This window comes from Delphinapterus leucas, chromosome 10 (assembly GCF_059928025.1).
Source record: "Delphinapterus leucas isolate spDelLeu-1000000601 "Yukka" chromosome 10, BTC_Dleu_Yukka2, whole genome shotgun sequence".
NCBI classification, from domain to species: domain Eukaryota; kingdom Metazoa; phylum Chordata; class Mammalia; order Artiodactyla; family Monodontidae; genus Delphinapterus; species Delphinapterus leucas.
This window is the reverse complement of record NC_143138.1, coordinates 22,897,242-22,915,655: the sequence shown is the minus strand read 5'-3', so window position 1 is coordinate 22,915,655 and position 18,414 is coordinate 22,897,242. Positions and strand designations below refer to the sequence as shown.

Sequence of the window (18,414 nt, the reverse complement as noted above, 5' to 3'; positions counted from 1 at the left end):
AGGAGGCAGATTTCACCAAAACCCTAAGAAACCCACTCGTAGCTGTGGAAAACTCAACCTTTATTATTACCTGCCTAGTGCAGGGGATTAAAATAGCATTGAGCTAGATCCATATATTAGTGTAAAAATCTGTGTCTCTCCCCCCCCAAAAATGTACAAACCCCAAGTGATTATAGAAAAACCAATGTGGCAGCTACCATAGAGATGTCCAACCCCAGGGCCATGGGCCATTGCTCTCTTTCCCCCCTAACCCCAATACTTATTCCACAGAAACATACAGGCTTAGAGAAGTTCTACCTACAACAGGGCAGATGGGAAGTGGAGAGGCTGGGGGGGGGTAGGGATCACCCCCAAGTCCAGTGTTTCATAGGATGGAGGAGGGAGGCCAAAGCTGAGGGCAATCCCAGGAGGAGGCACAAGGGAACCCCTTTCTCCCTTTCTTGTCCTCCTCACTCCCCAGATTCTCAGCCAGTGGGGTCCAGTGTGTGACGGAGAGAGAGAGAGGCTGGGGGCAACAGCCTTCTCTCCAGGTACCAGTGTTGTCCAGGGGGGCCCAGGTGCTCCAATGGGCCAGGTCCAGTGTCTGCCCTATATTTTCTCCCACCTCCCCCAAGAGATGGCTAGAGGAGGTCAGAGAGGATCCCATCCACAGGGCCAGCTGGGTGGGTGGCAGGGGCTTCTAAGAGGAGCAGGAAGGGGGCATGAGAGCATATCTGGGGAAGGGAGGGCGTCAGCTCCCTGGCAGGCCCAGCCCACCTTCAGCCACACTGCCTCTCTCAGAGGTGAAGGGCGGTCAGGAGGGGGAATGGAGTGGGGTGCGCTTAGCTCCTCTTGTTTAGTGCCGCTGGCCTCCCCTGAATCCTCCCTGAGGGAGGGGCGGCTGGGTGTTGTGATTCACACTGTGTTGAGCGCATCTTCTGCCAGGAACCGATGCAGTTGGGAAAAGGGTGGTCGCTGCTCAGGCTCCCGGCTCCAGCACCGAAGCATCAGCTCATACAGGCCCAGTGGGCAGGCTGGGGGCCGGGACAGGTACACCTGCATTGTGGCAGCGTGGATGAAAGGCAAGCAAATGTTCTTTAGTCCCCAAGATGACAGGCTCTGGCCCTCCTGGACCCCCAGACCCATCTTCCCTCCCCTCTGCTCTGACCTGCCGGCCCTGGTCCCGGAAGAACTCTCCTGCGTTCTCGATGACTTGCTCATCGGTGAGCTGCCCAAACGGCTGGGCCCTGCAGAGCATCAGCACCTCCCACAGGGTCACCCCAAAGGCCCACACGTCACTGGCAGTCGTGAACTTCCCCTGGTGCGTGGATAAGGCAACAGAGGCAGAGAAAGGCATCAGTCAACAGAGACCCTCCTCCTCTCCCCACTGGGACCCCACATCCACTCAGCATCATCCTCACACCCACCTGACTCCCTCCCAACCCCCGGCGGTCCACCCTCCTTAGCTGGCCCTCTTTCCCACTAAGCCTGCTCCTCTCCTCTGGCTCTGCCTTCTTTCTTGTGCTCTAGTCCTCTCCTCACCTCTTCCCGATTTTACCCATCCTTCCCCCCATTTTCTGGTCCTGACTCTCCCAACTCATCGCCTTCTATCTCTAGCCTCCTTATCTCTCTTTCTCTCTGCTACCCTGACTCTATCTCTCACACTCGCCCTTGGCTCCTAGACCCTTTCCAATCACACCATAACCCTCTGCTTTCTCCAGTCCCTTGAGCCAGAAGGAACCTTATAGAGCATTGGTCCAAACCCTCATTTCAGAGATGAGGAGAACTGCAGTCCAGGGAAGGCAAGTGACTGAACAAGATCCCGGAGCTTAAGTGGCAGGCAGTGCTCCCCTAACCGCCCCTCCCTTCCCGCCTCTCTAAGGGCCTCTCACCATGAGGATGCACTCCCAGGCCATCCACCGGATGGGCAGCACCGCCCGGCCCTGCACACGGTAATAGTCCCCGGCGTAGAGGTTCCGGCTCATGCCAAAGTCGGCGATTTTGATGGTGAAATTCTCCCCAACCAGGCAGTTCCTTGTGGCCAAGTCCCGATGCACAAAGTTGAGTGTGGCCAGATAGCGCATGCCCGAGGCAATCTGGGCCGCCACATGCAGCAGCATCGGGTAGCTGAGTGTAGAAGCCGACAACAGCGGGTCATAGGGGCAGCCCTAGACTCGTCCCCACCTCACAGATTCCTGGGAGATGAAGGAGAGCCCTTTTCCCAGGACTGGGTTACCCCTCCTCCTGGTGCGCAGATGGAAAGCCCTGGTGGAGGCCAGTGGGTAGATGCCCACTCAACCTTTCTTTAGCTCATCCGACCCCAGGAAGCTACCGCTTTTGTTATGCTCCACAATCTGGACTCAGGGACAGTGAGGGCGAGAGAGCACAGGGAAGTTCCTGACAGGGTCCAAGTCCCTTCACCACCCTCATTGTCGTAATCTCCAGCCTTTCTTCCCCTCAAGTTCTAGATGAACATGGCCACATGTGTCTCATGCCAGGCCCCCTCCCGGAACCTCTACCTGCCTGCCCACCCCACGTTCCCCCTTTCCCTCTAAGCTGGAGTGAGGGGAACGGAGGAGACCCCCTTGTGTACCTGATGGTGGGCCCCTGGGCCGCCTCCCCATCTCTGTCCTCCTGCACCGCCTTGTCCTCTAGCTGGTGGGCACTGAGGAACTGGTTGAGGTCGCCATTCTCCATGTAATCAGTTATCATGCAGAGGGGGTCGTCCTGCACACACACGCCCAGGAGCCGGATGATGTTTGGGTCCTTTAGCCTCGACATGATCTTCACCTCCTTCAGGAAATCATTCCTGGAGAAGCAGGGAGAAGGTGGTGGGATGCCGAGGGGCTGACCTGCAGCTTCCCTCCGGCTCCCACAAACCAGTGCCCCACTCCCCAACCTCTACTCACTAGTCCCCAGACACTCCCCCACTGTTGGTCTCCACCATGTTTCTCTCTAGATTGCTCCCCTCTCTTCATGGCCTCCCCCCCTCCCTTCTTCCAGATGCCATCCCTGGTCCTCACCTGGCATTCTTGGTGGCATCTGGCCGTAGGATCTTGACAGCTACAAGTAAAGGGTGTTCCTTGCGCACACTAAGGGGGAAATCAAGACTGACCAGATCTTGAGGGTTCTCTACCTCACACAGGTGCACCTGGAGAAAGAAGGTGATTTGGTAGGGGGTCACAAGGTTCACCAAGGAGACACGGTCAATTGGGACAACACAGATGATGGTTTCCCAGCCAAGGGGGATATCAGGGCATGGCATGAAGAGAGGCAGAGAGAGGCAGACACTGCTGATGGCTGGGCAGGAATCCTTCTTACCTCCCCAAACTGGCCCTCGCCAAGCTTCTCCTTGAAGCGGAGCCTCGACCGAGGGAAATCCACTCTGGGGGGCCCATCCCCAGCTGCCCCTGGGGGCAGCGCAGGCACAGCATAGGTGTTGCCTCCAGTGACACCCTGCAGGGTGACAATGTCAGCTTCGGCATAATGGGGGACGCTGTTCTGGGGAGGTGGGGGCAGAAGCGGGGCACCCGGCTTCTCCGGCTCCATGTAGTCCCCACTGCAGGCTACAGGATGAGGGAAAAGAAGACAGGACGAGGCATCAGGAACAGCCCCCGAGAGCCACGGTTCTCCACACCCCCGTCTCCCAGAGGCGCCCCGTCTCCCAGGTGGGTGAGAGACTGGGTCTACCCTCCTCTCCTTGGTATTCCACCCGCCAGCCTCAAAACAGAGAAGGCGCTGGCATGGAATAAGAGCTAGCTGCTACAGAGCTTTCAAGGCAGTGGAAATGGTTGAGCAAAGAATGTCATAAGGTCTTGTACTCTAGGGATCCCAGCACAGTCCAAGACCATGAAAGAAGTCTTGGCTGCCAAGTGGAATTCCTCTACCCACCATTGGAAGAAGGATGGTCCCAGCCATCCAGTCACCCTCCAATTTCCAAACCCATGACCCACTCACCGCCAGCCACTGCCATTCACGTAGCCGTTCTACCGGTTGCTTTCATCCTTTCATCCTCCCTGCCATGGTTACCCAAGCCCTCCCTGACCCAACATACCAAGCTCAAAGACAAGCAGAGACAGGGGCACACAGAGGGAGAGGAAAACAGTTCCTCACAGCCCACGCAACATGGAGTCTACAGACAGAGGAGAGGAAGCAGAGCTGTCCCCGCTTGGCCCTGGGGAAGGGGTGACGAGAAGAAGGTAACACAGAAGGGAAGAGCAGACAGGAAGGGCGGGGGCGTGAGCAGAGAGAGGACATGTGGGGTGAGAGGGCAAGCACTGGGGGAGAGGCCCTCCTTGCAGCTCTAGAGAGAGGGGAGAGTGAAGGAAGGGTTGTAAGAGAGCCTGGAGCCACCATAGCAACCTCCTCTCTGGCTCTGGAGAGCTCAAGAGATGGGGTGGAACAGGAGGAAGGGAACAGAGCTGAGAACCAGGGAGCTTTCTACTCCTCAGCTCAAGGGGGAGGCCTTAAAAAGGAGCAAGCAGCAGCAGAGGAGAGCTAAGGACACAAGAGCTTCCTCCTTGGGAGCTCAGGAGAGCAGAAGAGGCCACAGTGGGGAGAGGAGGGAGTGCAAGGTGTGAGGACTTTTCCCTGCCCCAGTAGAGTTACGGGGAGCCTGGCGGAGACTAGGGGCAGAGGGGCTTACCCTGGGTGTTGGTGGGTTTGGCCCAGGCGGGTGTGGGGGGGCCCGGGCCTCGAGGGGGGCGGGCGTAAGTGGCCAGAAGGAGACGGTAGGCTGGATTGGAGAGCAGCAACGCTGTCGGGAGAAGGAGGGGGGGAAACACGGGGAAGGGATGAGACTCAAGGCTAGACAGACAGGGAGACACAGAATAGGGCAAGACTAGGGCTGATGAGAACGAATGTACTAAGAGACAGAAATGGAATAAAACAAGCATCTGGAGAGTGCTGGATAACTGGATGGATAGGTGATAGACGGACGAACAGATGATGGATGGATGAATGGACGTATGAATATATATGGATGGATGAACAAACGGATGAATGATGAGTGGATATATAAATATAGGTAGATGGATGGAATGAACATAGTGTGTCTAGGAGAGAGGGGAGGAGCCAGAAAGACACAATGAGAGGGCACAACAGAGATGAGAGAGGGAAGTGTGTGGGACACAGAAACAAGATGAGAGCACTGGGGACTGTGAGTAATGCATGGAAAATTCCTGAGGGAGATTATATGGTAAGAACATGGAGTAATATAGAAGGCTGTGACCAGGGACACAGAAATAAGAAAATGAGTTGAAACTGGGGAAGACAGTAAAAGAAAGGAATGGTAAAGGAGAGGAAAAAGGATACACTGAGAAGACAGGCAGAGGACGGAGGTGGGACTGGAACAAGGAAGGTCTTACCAGAGCCGTTGGGGACACTGGGAGCAGAGTGGGGCGGATTCCCACGAGGCCGGGGCTCCTGGTAAGGGGGTGGTTCTCGAGGGCCTGGGCGGTTGTTGATGAGGATGGTGTCCCCAGGGACAGAGAGGTGAACCGTCAGCTCCTCTTCTAACACCCGACGCTCGGCCTTGTCATGGGGAACGGGAAATATTAAGGGCAGCTACCGCTCGGCGCGCACTTCCCAGCTCTTGGTTAAATCCTACACCCGTGTTCCCTCCTTCAGTCCTCACAAAGTCCTGTAGTCGTATGTACTGCTAACTCATCTTTCAGGTAAAGAAAGACTCAAGGGCATTTAAGTGGGTTCCCCGATGTCCCACAATGGGATTCCAACCCAAATCCTACCAGTCCATAACTATTAACTGTAACGTGCATCCCCACCACTGGACTCTGGCCTGGAAGACGTGGGCTTAGGGTGTGCCGCACTTCTTCCAGTCACTCCTGTAGCTCCACTCGCCACCTTCTCCCGCTGGGCTTCTGCCCCAAGAGGTCGATCAGTGTGGACTGCGTCAACGGGCTGGGTCTGGCTTGGCCAGATAGGAGCCCCAGCAGGAGTTTGGAGGGCAGACAGGAAGTGAGGTCAGGGTGTTTATTCTCCTAGCCCCTCCCCAAGGGATGGACCCAGGTGAGCTGCATCCTGGAACCAAAGTCCATTGCCCCTCTCAGGCGCCCTCTCCACACACTCCTCCTAGATTCCTCCCGCCTTCCAGTAACTGCCTCCTTCTCTCACCCCACAGACCCAGGGATGGTAGGCGCTCTGCAGTGACCAGGCCTGGGGAACTGCGCTGCTTCTCGTGATGTACGTACACCCTGCCCACATCTTTCTACGTGGTCTCCTTACTAAGCCTCCCTCAAATTATTCTCATCCGGCTGTGCTCTATGGTCCCTGCTGGATCCTAACTAACGCAGGAGTCCCGACACACGCTGGCCTCACTCTCCATGCCCACATCCTGCCCATCCCTCCCCAGGCTGCCCCACCCCAGTAGCCCAAGGGTCCCCACGCCACTGCCCACCTTGCTGAGGAGCCTGCGCCAGTGCAGGCGCCACAGCATGAGGGCGATGATAAGCAGCAGCAGGAGGATGATGGCCACCAGGCAGCCAATGAGGATGGCGGTCGGGCTCCCCTCGGCCTTGGCCACAGGCTGCTGGCCCCTGGGCTCCAGCTCTGGTGGAGGCAGAAGGGTCAGGACCACAGGTGGCTTCCCACCCAGGCTGAGGGGGCCCAGGGAGGACTGGTGACACAGGACCCACACGCCCTGGCGGGGGCCCCAGGGCAGCTCACCCAAGCTGCTGAAGTTGGTGGGAGGTGGGCCGGGTGGCCACCAGGGGGCTGGTGCGAAGGTGCCCCCCAAAGCCAGGGAGGAGTCATTCACAACATCTGGGGAGAAGGAAGAAAAAGGGGGAGGTCAGATAGGGAGGAGGCGACGAAAGGGAGGCACACATGCATGAGACCGAGGGAATTCTATTATTGGGTGGGGAGTAAAAGCAGGGCTGATACTCAGTATATGTACCAACCAACCAGGATAGGTGGTGGGACAGGATCCTGGAGGGTCCTGGATGGTTGTGGCGGTGCTGGATGTTAATCTTTTAGTTGCTGGATTGTGGGGAGAAGCGGGACTCCTGAGGAGAGCCCGGGGTGCAGGGGGATCCTGGCTGTCAGGAGGCTTAGAGAAGAGGCTATTTCTCAACCAGCACAGAATATTTTAACAACCACAGTCATACTGCTCAACATCAGTCGTGAGTGAGGGGCTCATAAACGAAAGACTGAGACAGGCAGGGGGAAAGGGGGAGGGAAGTGTTCAAATTATTTAGGGCAGCCTTACTTGTAAAGTCTCACTGGTGCCGGGAGTGGTTATTCGAGGGCACTATGGGTTAGTAATCCCAGAGGCTGGGAACTGGGCAGAGACCAGGGGCTTACCAGAGATGAAGGAGATTTCGCTGAAGAGTAACCACGGCCCAGCAAAGAGGAAGCGACACTGCAGAAAGCGGCCCACTCGGCCGCCCAGGGGCACTGACACAGTCCGGGCTCTGGGGTCCCCCAGGCTGCCCCCCAGGGCATGGCGCACGGGCTCCCCCTCCCAGGCCATGGCAGGGCCCCTCTTGAAGCGACACTCCACCCCGCCAGGCAGGCGGGCTCCCAGCGTGTGCATGTTGTTACAGTGGACCTGGGGGAAGGAAGGAAGGACACAAGGTCAAGTCCAGGAGAGCCCGAGCGAGCACCCCAGGGCACTCACCCTGGTCTCAGAGCCCTCCCTGGGAGTTGGCCGCACTTAACCTGCATGGCATGGAAGGTCCTCAGCCGGTCAAACTCAAACTCCATTTCCACGTAGCCGCTGGGGAAGCTGTGATTGCTCCATCCCACATAGTCATAGCCTGGCCAGACCCGCAGCTCCTGGCTCTTCCTAAAGTCATCCAGCCCCACCACGCCATCTGCCAGCTGGCCCAGACCTCCGTACTGCAGCCTGGAGAGGAGGGGAGCCGAGGAAGAAGAGGGTAGAAGAGAAGAAAGTGTCACCTATCTGGGTGCTCTACAACCCCCATCCTCCAGTGGCCTGGCCAGCGTAGCCCAGCAACCCCCCACCCCTGCCCCAACCTCACACAGCTCTCTCTTACCCCCACCCAGGACTCTCTAGGGCACCTTGAAGTCACATGCTATACAAAGGCACTGCCTCTAAGGGACACCGCTCAACCTACGATGTATTTATTGTGACAATTTGCAACAGATTTAAGTGTCTTAGCAGAGGCAGGCCTTTCTCTAATTCGCACAAAGGGTCACATTAGCTAGTGGTCACCGTGCTATCCCTCAATCCTGGTCCTGTCCCTTGAGCCCCACCTAAGCCATCGCTCTCTGCAGTTCTTCCCTCTCGCTGTCCAGACAACCCCCTCCCCCACCCACTCCATCCACTCTCCCACCCCAGGCTCCATGTCCTGTGGGGCCCGCTTCTTTCACCCGCCAACGGTGTGTGTGGTGTGTCCATCGTAGGTGGAGTCGTTGAGGTGCACAGCCTCAGATAAGTACATCGTCTGCCCCACAGGGGCCATGTAAGACAGGAGTCCATCTGGGGCAGGGGGAGGAGGGGCGTTAGGGGCACGGAGCCTCCATCCCCGACCCCTGCATCAGGCCTGGGCAGGTTTCAGGTCCCTCTCTCGTAACCCCTCCACAGGCCACTGGCATGGAGGAGGCAATGCTGGCCAGTCCCCTCCTCACTCAGAGTGACAGATTCCCAACAGGACAGAGGATCCTGGATGCCCCTCTCCCCCATTCCCACTCCCCAGTCCCCAGGACAGGAATGAATCCTCAGGGGTCTGAATGACTCACCCTTCCAGAGGCAGCCATAGAGCTCCACCCGTAGACAGACGCTCATGACTCGGTCCGCCCGGGGATAGAAGCGAACCAGTCGGGCCACCATGGGGGGCCCAAGGTCCTTCAGCACCACTCCCCCAGGATCCTCATTACCTAAGATCACCTGTGGGCCAGGATGCAGGGGTGGATGGGGGAGGAAGGCTCCAGATCGGATGTAATTTCCCAGCCACCAGCTGCTCCCTGGCCCAGCCCACAATGGCCACAAAGAGACCCATGAAGGGTGGCACTGAGCACCCAAGGCATGGCTTACAGCCAGGCATTTGTAAGACAAGGGGCTACAGCAGAGCCCTCTGACACCTCTCTGGGCCTGATGGTCTGTCCTGACCTCTAAGTCTCTCGTCCTGTTGTGCCCAGATTCTATCCAGTCCCTCACGGCTCTGCACCCCTGCTCTGGCTTCCCCTCTTCCTTCACCCATTCCCTCTGTTCACTCAGCAGATGCTGGCTGAGCACCCACTCTGCACCAGCCGGGCACATTCCTGGGGGTGAGCATCAGTCCCTCTCCTGTAGGACAGTCCAGTAGGAGAAACAGCTGTGACAAACAAGAGGCAGCTGGGGGTGGGGAGTCAGAAAAGGCTCCATGAGGAGGTGATACCTTCGGGGAGAACTGAATGGAGGGAGGAGAGCCTGTGGACAGCTCGGGGAGGAGGTTTCCAGGCACAGAGAACAGCAAGTGCAGGTGTCCTGAGGCTGTGGGGTGAGCCCTAGCATGTACCAGGAACAGCAAGAAAACCAGCAGGGCCCGGGTGGAGCGAGAATGGGGAGAGGGGTAAGGGATGTGGACAGGAGCCGGCACAGGCTAAGCTTCTGCACCCACAAAGGACCTCAGCTTTTGTTTTGGCAGCAGGAAAGCCAGCAGAGGGCTGTGGGCCAGGTGTGAGGCATCTGCTTTGCATTTTCTCAGGTACCCTAGATGTAGCCTCCAGGTGGAGATTTGACTTCAGGAGAGAAAGAAGCAAGAACAGTTTGGAGACTACTGCATTCATCTAGCTGGGGATGGTGGGGGCCTGGCCTAGGGGTAGAGGTGGAGGTGGTAAGAAGTGGGCAGATTCAGGAAATATCATGGAGGTGGAACAGACTGGCCTTGCTGATGCTTTGGAAGTAGGAGGTGGGAGAAAAAGAGGAATCAGGGATATCATCTTAGCTTATGGTGGTACCATTTCCTGAGCTGGAGAATGCTGGGGGAGGAGCAGGTCTGGGATGGGAATGGGGCTCAAGTTCAGCTTGAGAAGTTTATGGTAAGTTTGAGTTGACCATAATACATCTAGGTGGAAAGTGGTCAGGTTTGCAACACTAGATGGAGCTCAGGGGAGATGTCTGGGCTAGAGAGGGCGTACACTGCAGAGTCATCAGTGGATAGGTGGTACAGCGGGGGGACAGAGGAGAGCCAGCCTTCCCTGGGCACTGTCGCTGCCAGCCTCACCTCCTGGCCCCAGCGGTCCCTCCAGTCCATCCAGCGGTGGCCGTCCCGGGAGTAGCGCAGCCGGTAGCTGGGGGAGAACTCCTTGCCCAGGCCCCCTGCGTGCCGCCCCTGGGTGCCCACCAGCGCCACCAGGTGCAGCCGCCGCAGGTCCACCTGCAGGTACTCCTCCTCCTTGGGAAACACCGGCCCCGCAGGGCACCATGCCCCATCTCCATCGCTGCTTTCCAGCCTGGGAGGGCGCAGGAAGTCACAGGGAACATCTGGCCCTAGGTCTGCCTCTGTCTCCAGTATTTAATACCCCCGCCCAGTACTATGGGGGGCTTCATTGGCATCGACCCTCTCAGAAGCCTCTTGGCTTGGGCAGAGTGTCGGGAGGGCAAGTAGAGTCCCCAGGGGTTCCCTCCGGGACAGCCCAGGTGTGCCAGCTACCTGCTGTGGCGAGCAGCAGTGGAGTCTGACCAGGAGCTGGAAGCAGAGATGTCACCATCCGGGATGGTCCGGTCCTGCATGCCCAGGGCATAGCGGCACTTGGCTGGGTGAACACAGGCATACGGAGGGTCAAAGCTCCCAACTCGGTCTCCCAAGCCCCATCCCTCAGAGACCCAAGAGCCAGTCTCCTCACCAGGGTCAAAATGTCCCTTCATGTCAGCATCTCCTGTTGCCACCAAGAGCAGCAGCAGCAGCAGTAGAAATGAGAGGGCCCCTGGCCCCATTGCTCTTGATCCCTTGGGCCTACGGGGGTGGGGGCAACATCTCTGCAGGGGACATAATGAGGGGGGAGGTTAGTTAAAGGGCAGTCAAGGAGACTGGCTCACAGCCAATAATGAAGAGACAGGATGGGCTGCTCTGGGGATAATAGCAGTGAAATGACAACAACAGTCACCGTTTAACAGCATCAGCTATATTTTTAGAATGCTTCCCATGTGCCAGACACCGAGCTAAATTCTGGTCCCCTCCCCACCTAGGAGACCAGAATTCTAAGCGAAGCGGGGGACCCCAGCAACCTTCCAATCTCAGTGTCCTTTGTAGCCCTGCTGGCCCCCGACCTAGCAGCCTCAGCCACACCTGGGAGCTTGGGAGAAATGCAGAATCTCAGGTCCCAACCTAGACCTGCTGAATCAGAGTCTGCATTTTAACACAATCACCAGGTGACCTGTGCCTATTAAAGCTTGAGAATCCCTGCTTTTTTTCTCCCTCACTGGGCCCCTGGCAGCTTGCCCCCTGAAAACCATTCCAACTACAACTCCCTATGAACCCAGGTATCTACCCTCCCCAGCCCCAGCCCCAGCCCCAGCCCCAGCCCCAGCCCCAGCCCCGGAAAATCGATCCTGACCTGTCTTCTTCCCAGCAGAGGTCTGCTCTGAGTTCTCCAGGCCCTGGAATCCTTTGGGATCCCTAGTGCCACCCCTCAAACCCTGATCCTCTCTGCCATCAGGTCCAAAGTATTCCATCCCCTCTCCCTGCTCTGCCTTCCCTTCCTAAGACCTCGACATCCTATCCCCCCAGTTCCCAGTTTCTGAAGGGGACTGCTTCAGAAGGAAGAGCCCAGGGCTGAGGAAAAGGCTGAGTTGCCTGGGAGATGAGGGCGGATCTAAAGACGGGGAAGCCAGGTCACCCCAGGAGGTAGGAGGAGTGGGGGGATACTCCCCCATCCCTTTGTCCTCCTCCAGCTGCTCCCACAATGCTCTAGGGCAGGAATGTAAGAGGCAGCTGAGACCCCACAGCTCCAAAGCAGCAGCTGAGGGGGCTGACTGAGTTATGGGGGGACCCAGGTATCAAAGGAGAGCTGGAACCGGAAGCATCACGCCTGGTCCCTTGGGGGTCTGGGAGCTGGCACAGGGGAGCAAGCTGCCGGAGCCCCAGGCAGCCGGCCTGGAATTCCTGGGTGCTGCTCTCCACCCCCACCTCTCTCGGGAACAGCAGGGCCCTTGTTCCCCTGGGTAACCTTCATGCCTATCCCAGATGAGTCATCAGAGCCAGACGGAGCAAGCAAGAGGAGCCCGGGGCAGACATACAAAGACAGGCAGAAGATAGAAGGCAGGGGGAGACAGGGCGAGAAACACAAAGCAAGAGGTAAACAGAGCGGGCTTCGAAGCGCAGGGCACAGAGCCAAGCAGAGAAACAGAGAGAGACGTCTGGGGCAATCTGTTCGCTGACACCCTGTCACCCCATTTCTCTCCACTGGGTCACAAACACCAAGGACAGGCCCAGAAGACCTACCCCAACCCCACTACAATCCATCAGTCAATCAGGCCCCCCATGTGCCGCCCCAGGGTGCAGCAGGAGGCTGGAAGCCAGGGGCTGGAACACTCTGCCACAAGCCCTTCGCCCTCTTCTCCCAACCCCCAACCCTCACCCCAGACAACACTCACACAGCTCTGTACACATGCGCACGCACACACACACAACTGTCTTACAGACTTTCAGAGACAGACACATGTGACATCCTCATAAATCCATTACACACATAGACTCCCCAGCCAAGGCAAACACGGACGGACACTCAAGCACACATCACCTCCATCCACACCTCGGCATTCTTTCAAGTTCAATCCCATCACTTAGTTAATAGTCACCTTCAGACACCTGTGAACATGAAATGACAAACATGCTCCTACAGAGGACAGTGTGAGACACACACTCAGGTCCTCAGCCACAGGATCCCAAGAGAACTGGGGCCCACCCCTAATACTCAAGGTGACCAAGCCAGAGGGAAGTCAAGAGAGTGGGGAACAGAAGGAAACTTGGGTGGCTGGAGTGACCAAAAAAAAAGTCATTTCTCTATTTTCCCATATGCTCAGCTTTCATCTCCACTGTACCACTCAATTCTGGACACACTATGTGCCCTCAGCAACAGTGAGTCTGAGCACCAGACTCTGGCTGGGGGTAGAGGTGCTGGAAAGGAATGTCCAGCCAGCAGGGGACCTGTAGGGTGAAGGCTGGAGAGGAGGGAGTGGGGGAGGGTCACTGGGGATAGTGCTCCCTGGGCAATGACAGTAACTCCTGGCAGAACCAACTGACCATCCAACCGTGGATGAACGACTGTCACTGGCAGGTTATGATGTCAGGCCCTCTCTCTGCTGGGCTGAGGCCAGGCTGCCCAACTGGGAACTGGCTGGATGGAGGCTTAACAGTTCGTAGATGCCCGCAGAGACTGGCCAAGTAGGAGGACAGGCCCACTTCTCCAGGAGGCCGGGAGATGATTCAGTAGGACCACATATGAGCACCTGTCTTCCTGGGGTTCAGTTCCTCCATACTGGGTAAAGGGGGTCCTTCCTCAAGGCTGGAACACACTTTCTCGGAGCTCAGGGGGTTCCCACCCCCCCCCATTTTCAGACAGTAAACCAGAGCACTGTGGAGGCGGGCAGGGACAGACTTAGCGGCGCTGGACAACGAAGTCCAGTCCGGGAACATCTTGCCTCCCGGCCAGGCCCTCATCCTTCGGCCACCGCGCGTCAGCGGAGCCCCAGGCCGCCGCCCCCGACCCTCCGTCCCGCAGGGGTCCTCCCGCCGCTCTTCCTACCTCTCATCGCTCTTCACGGCAGACCCCGGCGTCCGACCCCGAAGCGGGGCCTCCTTGGTGGCGGCGGGGCGCGGGGAGGGGGAGGCGGAGGGAGCCAAGAGCCGGGAGCGGGAGGCGCCGGCGGGGCTCGGGTGTCGGGAGGCGGCTCCCGAGAGCAGCTGTCGGGGGCCTGTTCCGGGGAGAGGAGCCAGGGCTGGGGCGGCTCGGACCCAGGCGCCGCCTCCCCCTCCCTGCTCCCCCCTCCGCCCGCTCGCCGGGCGCTCGGGCCGCTGCCCTCCCTTCCCCCTCCCGGGCTGAACCGGCCCCGCCGCTCCCACGCCCGGCGCCGCTCTCCCGGCCCCGCGCTCCTCTCCGCCCCGCCACGCCCACCCCGCATTCCCCCGCGCGCCCCGGCCTCCCCCAGGTAACCGTGCCTCAGTCCCCGCCGGGGGCTCGGCGCTGCGTGCCCATCCCCCTCCACCCGCCCACGGCCCACCCCCCCCCCCAGGATCCCCACAAAGAAGAAGGGCCCAAGCAGGGGCCCAGCGGCTAACCGCTCAGGGCCTCCCCCACTCCCAGGCCCCACGAGGGGATGGCCCGCCTCCCTACTCCCCCTTTTCTGGGCTCAGTTCCTGGAGAGGGAGGTGAAGGGGAGCAGCCCCAGGGCACAGGGAAGGAGCACGTTCCCACAGGCCCGGCGCCCGGTCCGGCAGCAGGAGTTTGAATGGGGGAAGGGAGCAGGGCTCACCTGTCCAACCCGGCCTCCTAGACCTACTCTCTTCACACCGCCAACCTTGCTTCTCTCTGGCACCCTCTGAGCCTCTGGTCCTCTACACCCCAACCCAGCCGTAGGAACAGACCCCTCTCTCTACGTCCACCTCCAGTTCCTCCCCATAATTCCACAAGGCCCTCCCCAGTCCTCTCAAGGACCCTGGGGTCCAGACTCCGAGGTCCTGGTTCCCCTGGGCTCCCTGCTCAAAGCCCGGGAGTTCTCTTCAGGGCAGCCAGCTCTGCCCTGGTGGGGTCGGAGGTTCTGACCGCTGGCAAGGATAGGCCCGGACAAGGTGAGTGGTGGGGATGAGGAGGAGGATAGGGGGGCAAAGAAAAAATCACGCACAGACAAAAAATAACTACGCGAGATCCAGAGAAGTTGGGTGCAGAGAGACGAGGTACAAACCCAATGTGAGAGAAAGAGAGCGGGAGAGCTGCTGGGTGAGGTGGGCAGGACAGAAGGGCTGTGGTGGGAACTGTGCCACCCCGCTCAGCGCTACCTGGGGCCCCACCACCTCTCTCCACACCCCACACCTACCAATCACCTGCAGGGTAAGGTCTCACGCCACTGCAGATCTCTGCCCCATTGCACCTCACAGTAGATAGATATAAACTCACGCTACGTGCAGTCCCAGACAACAGTCCCAAGAAAGAAACACGAAGTCCCAGACAAGTACACAAAAGCACTGCCAGGAAGAGGCTGGCCCTTGGGAGAGGCCAAAGCACATATGGGCACGTACTCCAACTCACGGGTCAACACACAAACCCTAGGGCGCCCCAACTGCTAAGGGACTCACTAACAGACAGCCCCATGGCCACCCTGAGAATTGCCTCTTCCCACCGTCCCCTCCCACCAAATCCCCAGGGTTCCTCCGGTGCACCTACCCCTCCGGAGAGGGCAGCTGGGGAAGCTGGGCCCGGAGAGGCTGGGCCGGGGGTGGAGCCAGGCCGGGGGTGGGGCCAAGGTTTCCCAAGTAACCTCACCTGGGCGGACTCTCAGCCCTTCCTTCCAGGGGCTGTGCTCCCGGGAAGCCCCGGGCAGGCGGCCCGGCTGAGCTGCAGCCAGACCCCTCAGGGAAGGAGGAACAGCCCCTCACACCCCAGTGGGACATTCCACAGCCCAGGCCCACGCTGACCCCGGCCAGGTGGCATGGCGGTGCCAGACAGAGGGGTCGACTGCGGAGAGTATAAGAAACCATAGAATCCTGAAACCCTCGCTCCCTCTTCTCCCCCAGGAGAAATTCCTAGTCGGTGATGCCCACCTCAACCCAGCCCAGAGCTGGAGGAGTGGGAGGGATGCAGGGCTGGGGCCCTGTGGAGTCAAGTGACAGCGGAAAGGGGGCTGGAGCCGGCTGGAATGCCAGGCTCTGAGCCGAGACTCTCAGGGGCCAGAGAGGGAAATCCCAGCCATTCAGGGGCCCCCAGAGTAGTACCAAAGACCTAGTGTATCCAGCCACCCATCCGTGGTCCCCAGAGCGCATCCCACATCTCCTGAATCACTCACAGCTCCAGAGGCCCCCATGTCCTCCTGAGCCCCCAAAGGACCCTCTACCCCTCCCCCATCCGTGTCTTCCAATTCAGGGCTTCCCTCCCCTTCAAGCCAATGGCCTTCTGCTGCCCAGGAAAGAGGAGGAGGAACAGCTGAAAAAATGTGAGGAGAGGCATGTAGAAGAGAGCAGCTTCTAGCCTGCAGACTACTGGGCCACTACAGGGAAGCCCAGCAGGACCAGTGAGAGAGAGGATGGGCCAGATGGGCCCCCCACACAAGCTGCTGTCCCCTTCCTGGGAGATGCAGCTGCCTCTGGGTCAGCAGCTGGGGAGAGTGAGAATCCACTGGGGGGTGGGGGGCAGAGTGAGGGGGTGGACAAGGCCCCGAGTGTGAGTTGGGCCTTGATACCACCAAGTCCACATGGGAAACTGAGGCCCAGGAGCAGGAGGAGGAAGAGATGATACAGCACAGGGAGGAAGACGAGGCAGAGCTCAGCTGTGGGCAGCCTGGGGGATGGGAAGAGATGGGGCCATGGTGATGGAACTCAGAGAGGCAGGAGATAAACTGAGGCTGAGGCAGAGGGGTACTGGAGATCAGACAGAGGAAAGGGATGAGAGGGCACACGGCAAAAGGTGGGAAGAGTGGAGTTTGGGGAAAAGGGCTGGGTGAGCAAGTGAACTGGAGTGGAGACGATGGGGAAAGGGTGGGGGGACACTCAGAGAGGAGGGCAGGAAAGAGAAGGGCCTCAAGGGGACGCCAAACAAGGACAAAGGGGAGAAGAAGCGGTTGGAATGAAACCCAGAGATGGGAGAAGAGGAAGACGGAGGCACGGGGATTGAAACGAAGGGACTGGGGAGAAGAGAAGAGTTAGGGCTGAGAAGGGAAGGGACAACTGAGGGACAGACCAGGGGAGACAGAGGCCCCAACTCCAGAGATTGAAGCAAACCTGCTTCTGAAGGCAGGACACAGAGGCCCCAGACCTCTTGGTTGGTTACTTGGATACATCCTAGTCCTCGGCCCATCTGCCACACCACCGCCCCCAACTCTATTCCCCATCCTTTCCCTCCTCCCCACCCCTCTGGCTCAGGCACACTCCCCTCCTCCCACCACACCTCCAGCCTGGACCGCCTGGTCCCTCCCCAAGAGGGGAGGGCCCAACTCCACTCCCCACTCCTGCCCTCCCTGTTCCCGCTCTCGCTTTCTCCCTCTCACCTCCAGCTCAGGGTTATCCTGGGTCCCAGTCCCCCCAGTCTCAGGCCTTTAGGGTTCCGGCTCTGGGGCTGCCAAGGCCGCCTGGCTTTGTCTGCCCATCCGGAGCCCCGGGAGCAGCTGCCCTGGCCAGCTGCGGCGGGCTTCGACGTGACCATGGCAACCCAGCCCGCTCCCCTCGCCGAGCCTCCCGGCCCCCGCAGAGAGGGAGGGAGCAGCCAGGCCAGGGAGAAAGGGAGGGGAGGCGGAGAACTGTGAACCGCAGGGAGACCGCAGACAAAGACCCTAGACAAAGGGAGATGAAGGGAAGCAGCGCGGGAGAAAGCAGCAGCGGCTGACTGTGGCTGAGAGCTTAGGCAGCAGGCTTTAGGTCCTGCTGAGGGGGAGAATCCAGGCAAGAGGGACAAACAGACAGGAGGTGGGAGAAGAGATTAACAGTGGTCCTTAAGAGGTCTCCTTCTGCGTCCTTAACAATTCATTTCTTCTGTCAGGGTTTTGCACTCCGGGGAGAACCAGAATACCGGTTTCCTAGTTGGTGAGTGCCCCCCCCCCCGCAAGTTGTACCAAAGCATAGGAAGTACCCAAGGCCAAAAGGCACCCTCAGTTTTCCAGAACAATCCCAATTCAAACATATTCTGACCTGTTACCTCTGAAGTACAAATATCATTGTCAGACAATGTACTCCAATTCTTGATTTGGAAAATATGCTTCCCAAAGCCAAAGGGGACTGATTAGGCTTGGAGAAAGTAGGGCCAGGAGGGAGCAGTAACGAGGCCTCACATGAGAGGAAGCAAAGTACCAAAAGGTGGAGCTAATAGACCCCCGGGGGTCTGTTGGGATGATAATGTGAGATGGCATACAGGCCCCATTGATGGAAACAACCATCCAAACCCCACTAACATGATCTCCATCTGTGGCTTTCTCATGTGTCACTTGGGTCCCTGAGTTCCATGTCCCAATTCATTCCACAGTTATGAAGGGTTTGTGCAGGGCAGGGTTCTGACAGTATGAGCTATGAAGGATACATAGAGGAACACAACCCACTCTGGGCATTTACAGTCTGGAGGGGGAGCAAGGCATGTATATGTATATGTGTGTATAAATATGTATATATATGTATATGTATAAATACACATATGTGTATGTGTATGTGTGTTTGTATATGTATATAATCAGAGAAGACAGCCTTACCCATGCTATAGTCAGAGCTGGAAGAGGCTGTGGGAACCCAGAGGAGGGGCAGGCCAGGTCCTCCTGAGTGGGGGCGAGGCAAGATC

The 18,414-nt window shown here is 58.5% G+C and overlaps 1 protein-coding gene and 1 long non-coding RNA gene across 14 annotated transcripts in view; one reads left to right on the top strand and one right to left on the bottom strand.

The window, feature by feature from the left end:
* The window catches only part of LOC111170674 (uncharacterized), a 70,354-nt gene that overhangs the window by 10,120 nt on the left and 41,820 nt on the right, over nt 1-18,414 (top strand). For all 3 annotated transcript variants that reach the window (XR_016394581.1, XR_016394580.1, XR_002643482.2), the window contains exons 3-4: nt 6,119-6,180; nt 17,629-17,672. This is a non-coding gene — a long non-coding RNA (uncharacterized LOC111170674). The remainder of the gene's footprint in view (nt 1-6,118; nt 6,181-17,628; nt 17,673-18,414) is intronic.
* DDR1 (discoidin domain receptor tyrosine kinase 1) lies at nt 44-15,304 on the bottom strand. 11 transcript variants are annotated; one of them, XM_089918519.1, is made up of 20 exons: nt 15,058-15,302; nt 13,690-13,858; nt 13,188-13,518; nt 10,789-10,921; nt 10,596-10,698; nt 10,167-10,395; nt 8,701-8,848; nt 8,332-8,440; nt 7,657-7,843; nt 7,300-7,546; nt 6,664-6,759; nt 6,395-6,546; nt 5,346-5,511; nt 4,625-4,735; nt 3,301-3,545; nt 3,003-3,130; nt 2,573-2,788; nt 1,872-2,106; nt 1,148-1,297; nt 44-1,035 (listed from the first exon to the last, which is right to left on the bottom strand). In XM_089918519.1, exons 3-20 carry the CDS (start codon nt 13,188-13,190, stop codon nt 895-897), a joined length of 2,799 nt encoding a protein of 932 aa, XP_089774645.1. In that variant the 5' UTR covers nt 13,191-13,518; nt 13,690-13,858; nt 15,058-15,302; the 3' UTR covers nt 44-894. The 11 variants fall into 11 exon arrangements, with proteins under 11 accessions (XP_089774645.1, XP_089774649.1, XP_089774647.1 ...); XM_089918523.1 differs by having other exon boundaries at nt 13,188-13,422; XM_089918521.1 differs by having other exon boundaries at nt 14,978-15,060.

Bases quoted from the DNA above. Each gene is read 5' to 3' on its own strand.
- DDR1 (XM_089918519.1), bottom strand. The intron at 3,131-3,300 runs GTAAGAAGGATT...TTCTTTCTCCAG, and splicing joins GCGAGGGCCAGTTTGGGGAG to GTGCACCTGTGTGAGGTAGA. The intron at 1,036-1,147 runs GTCAGAGCAGAG...GCCACAATGCAG, and splicing joins TCCGGGACCAGGGCCGGCAG to GTGTACCTGTCCCGGCCCCC.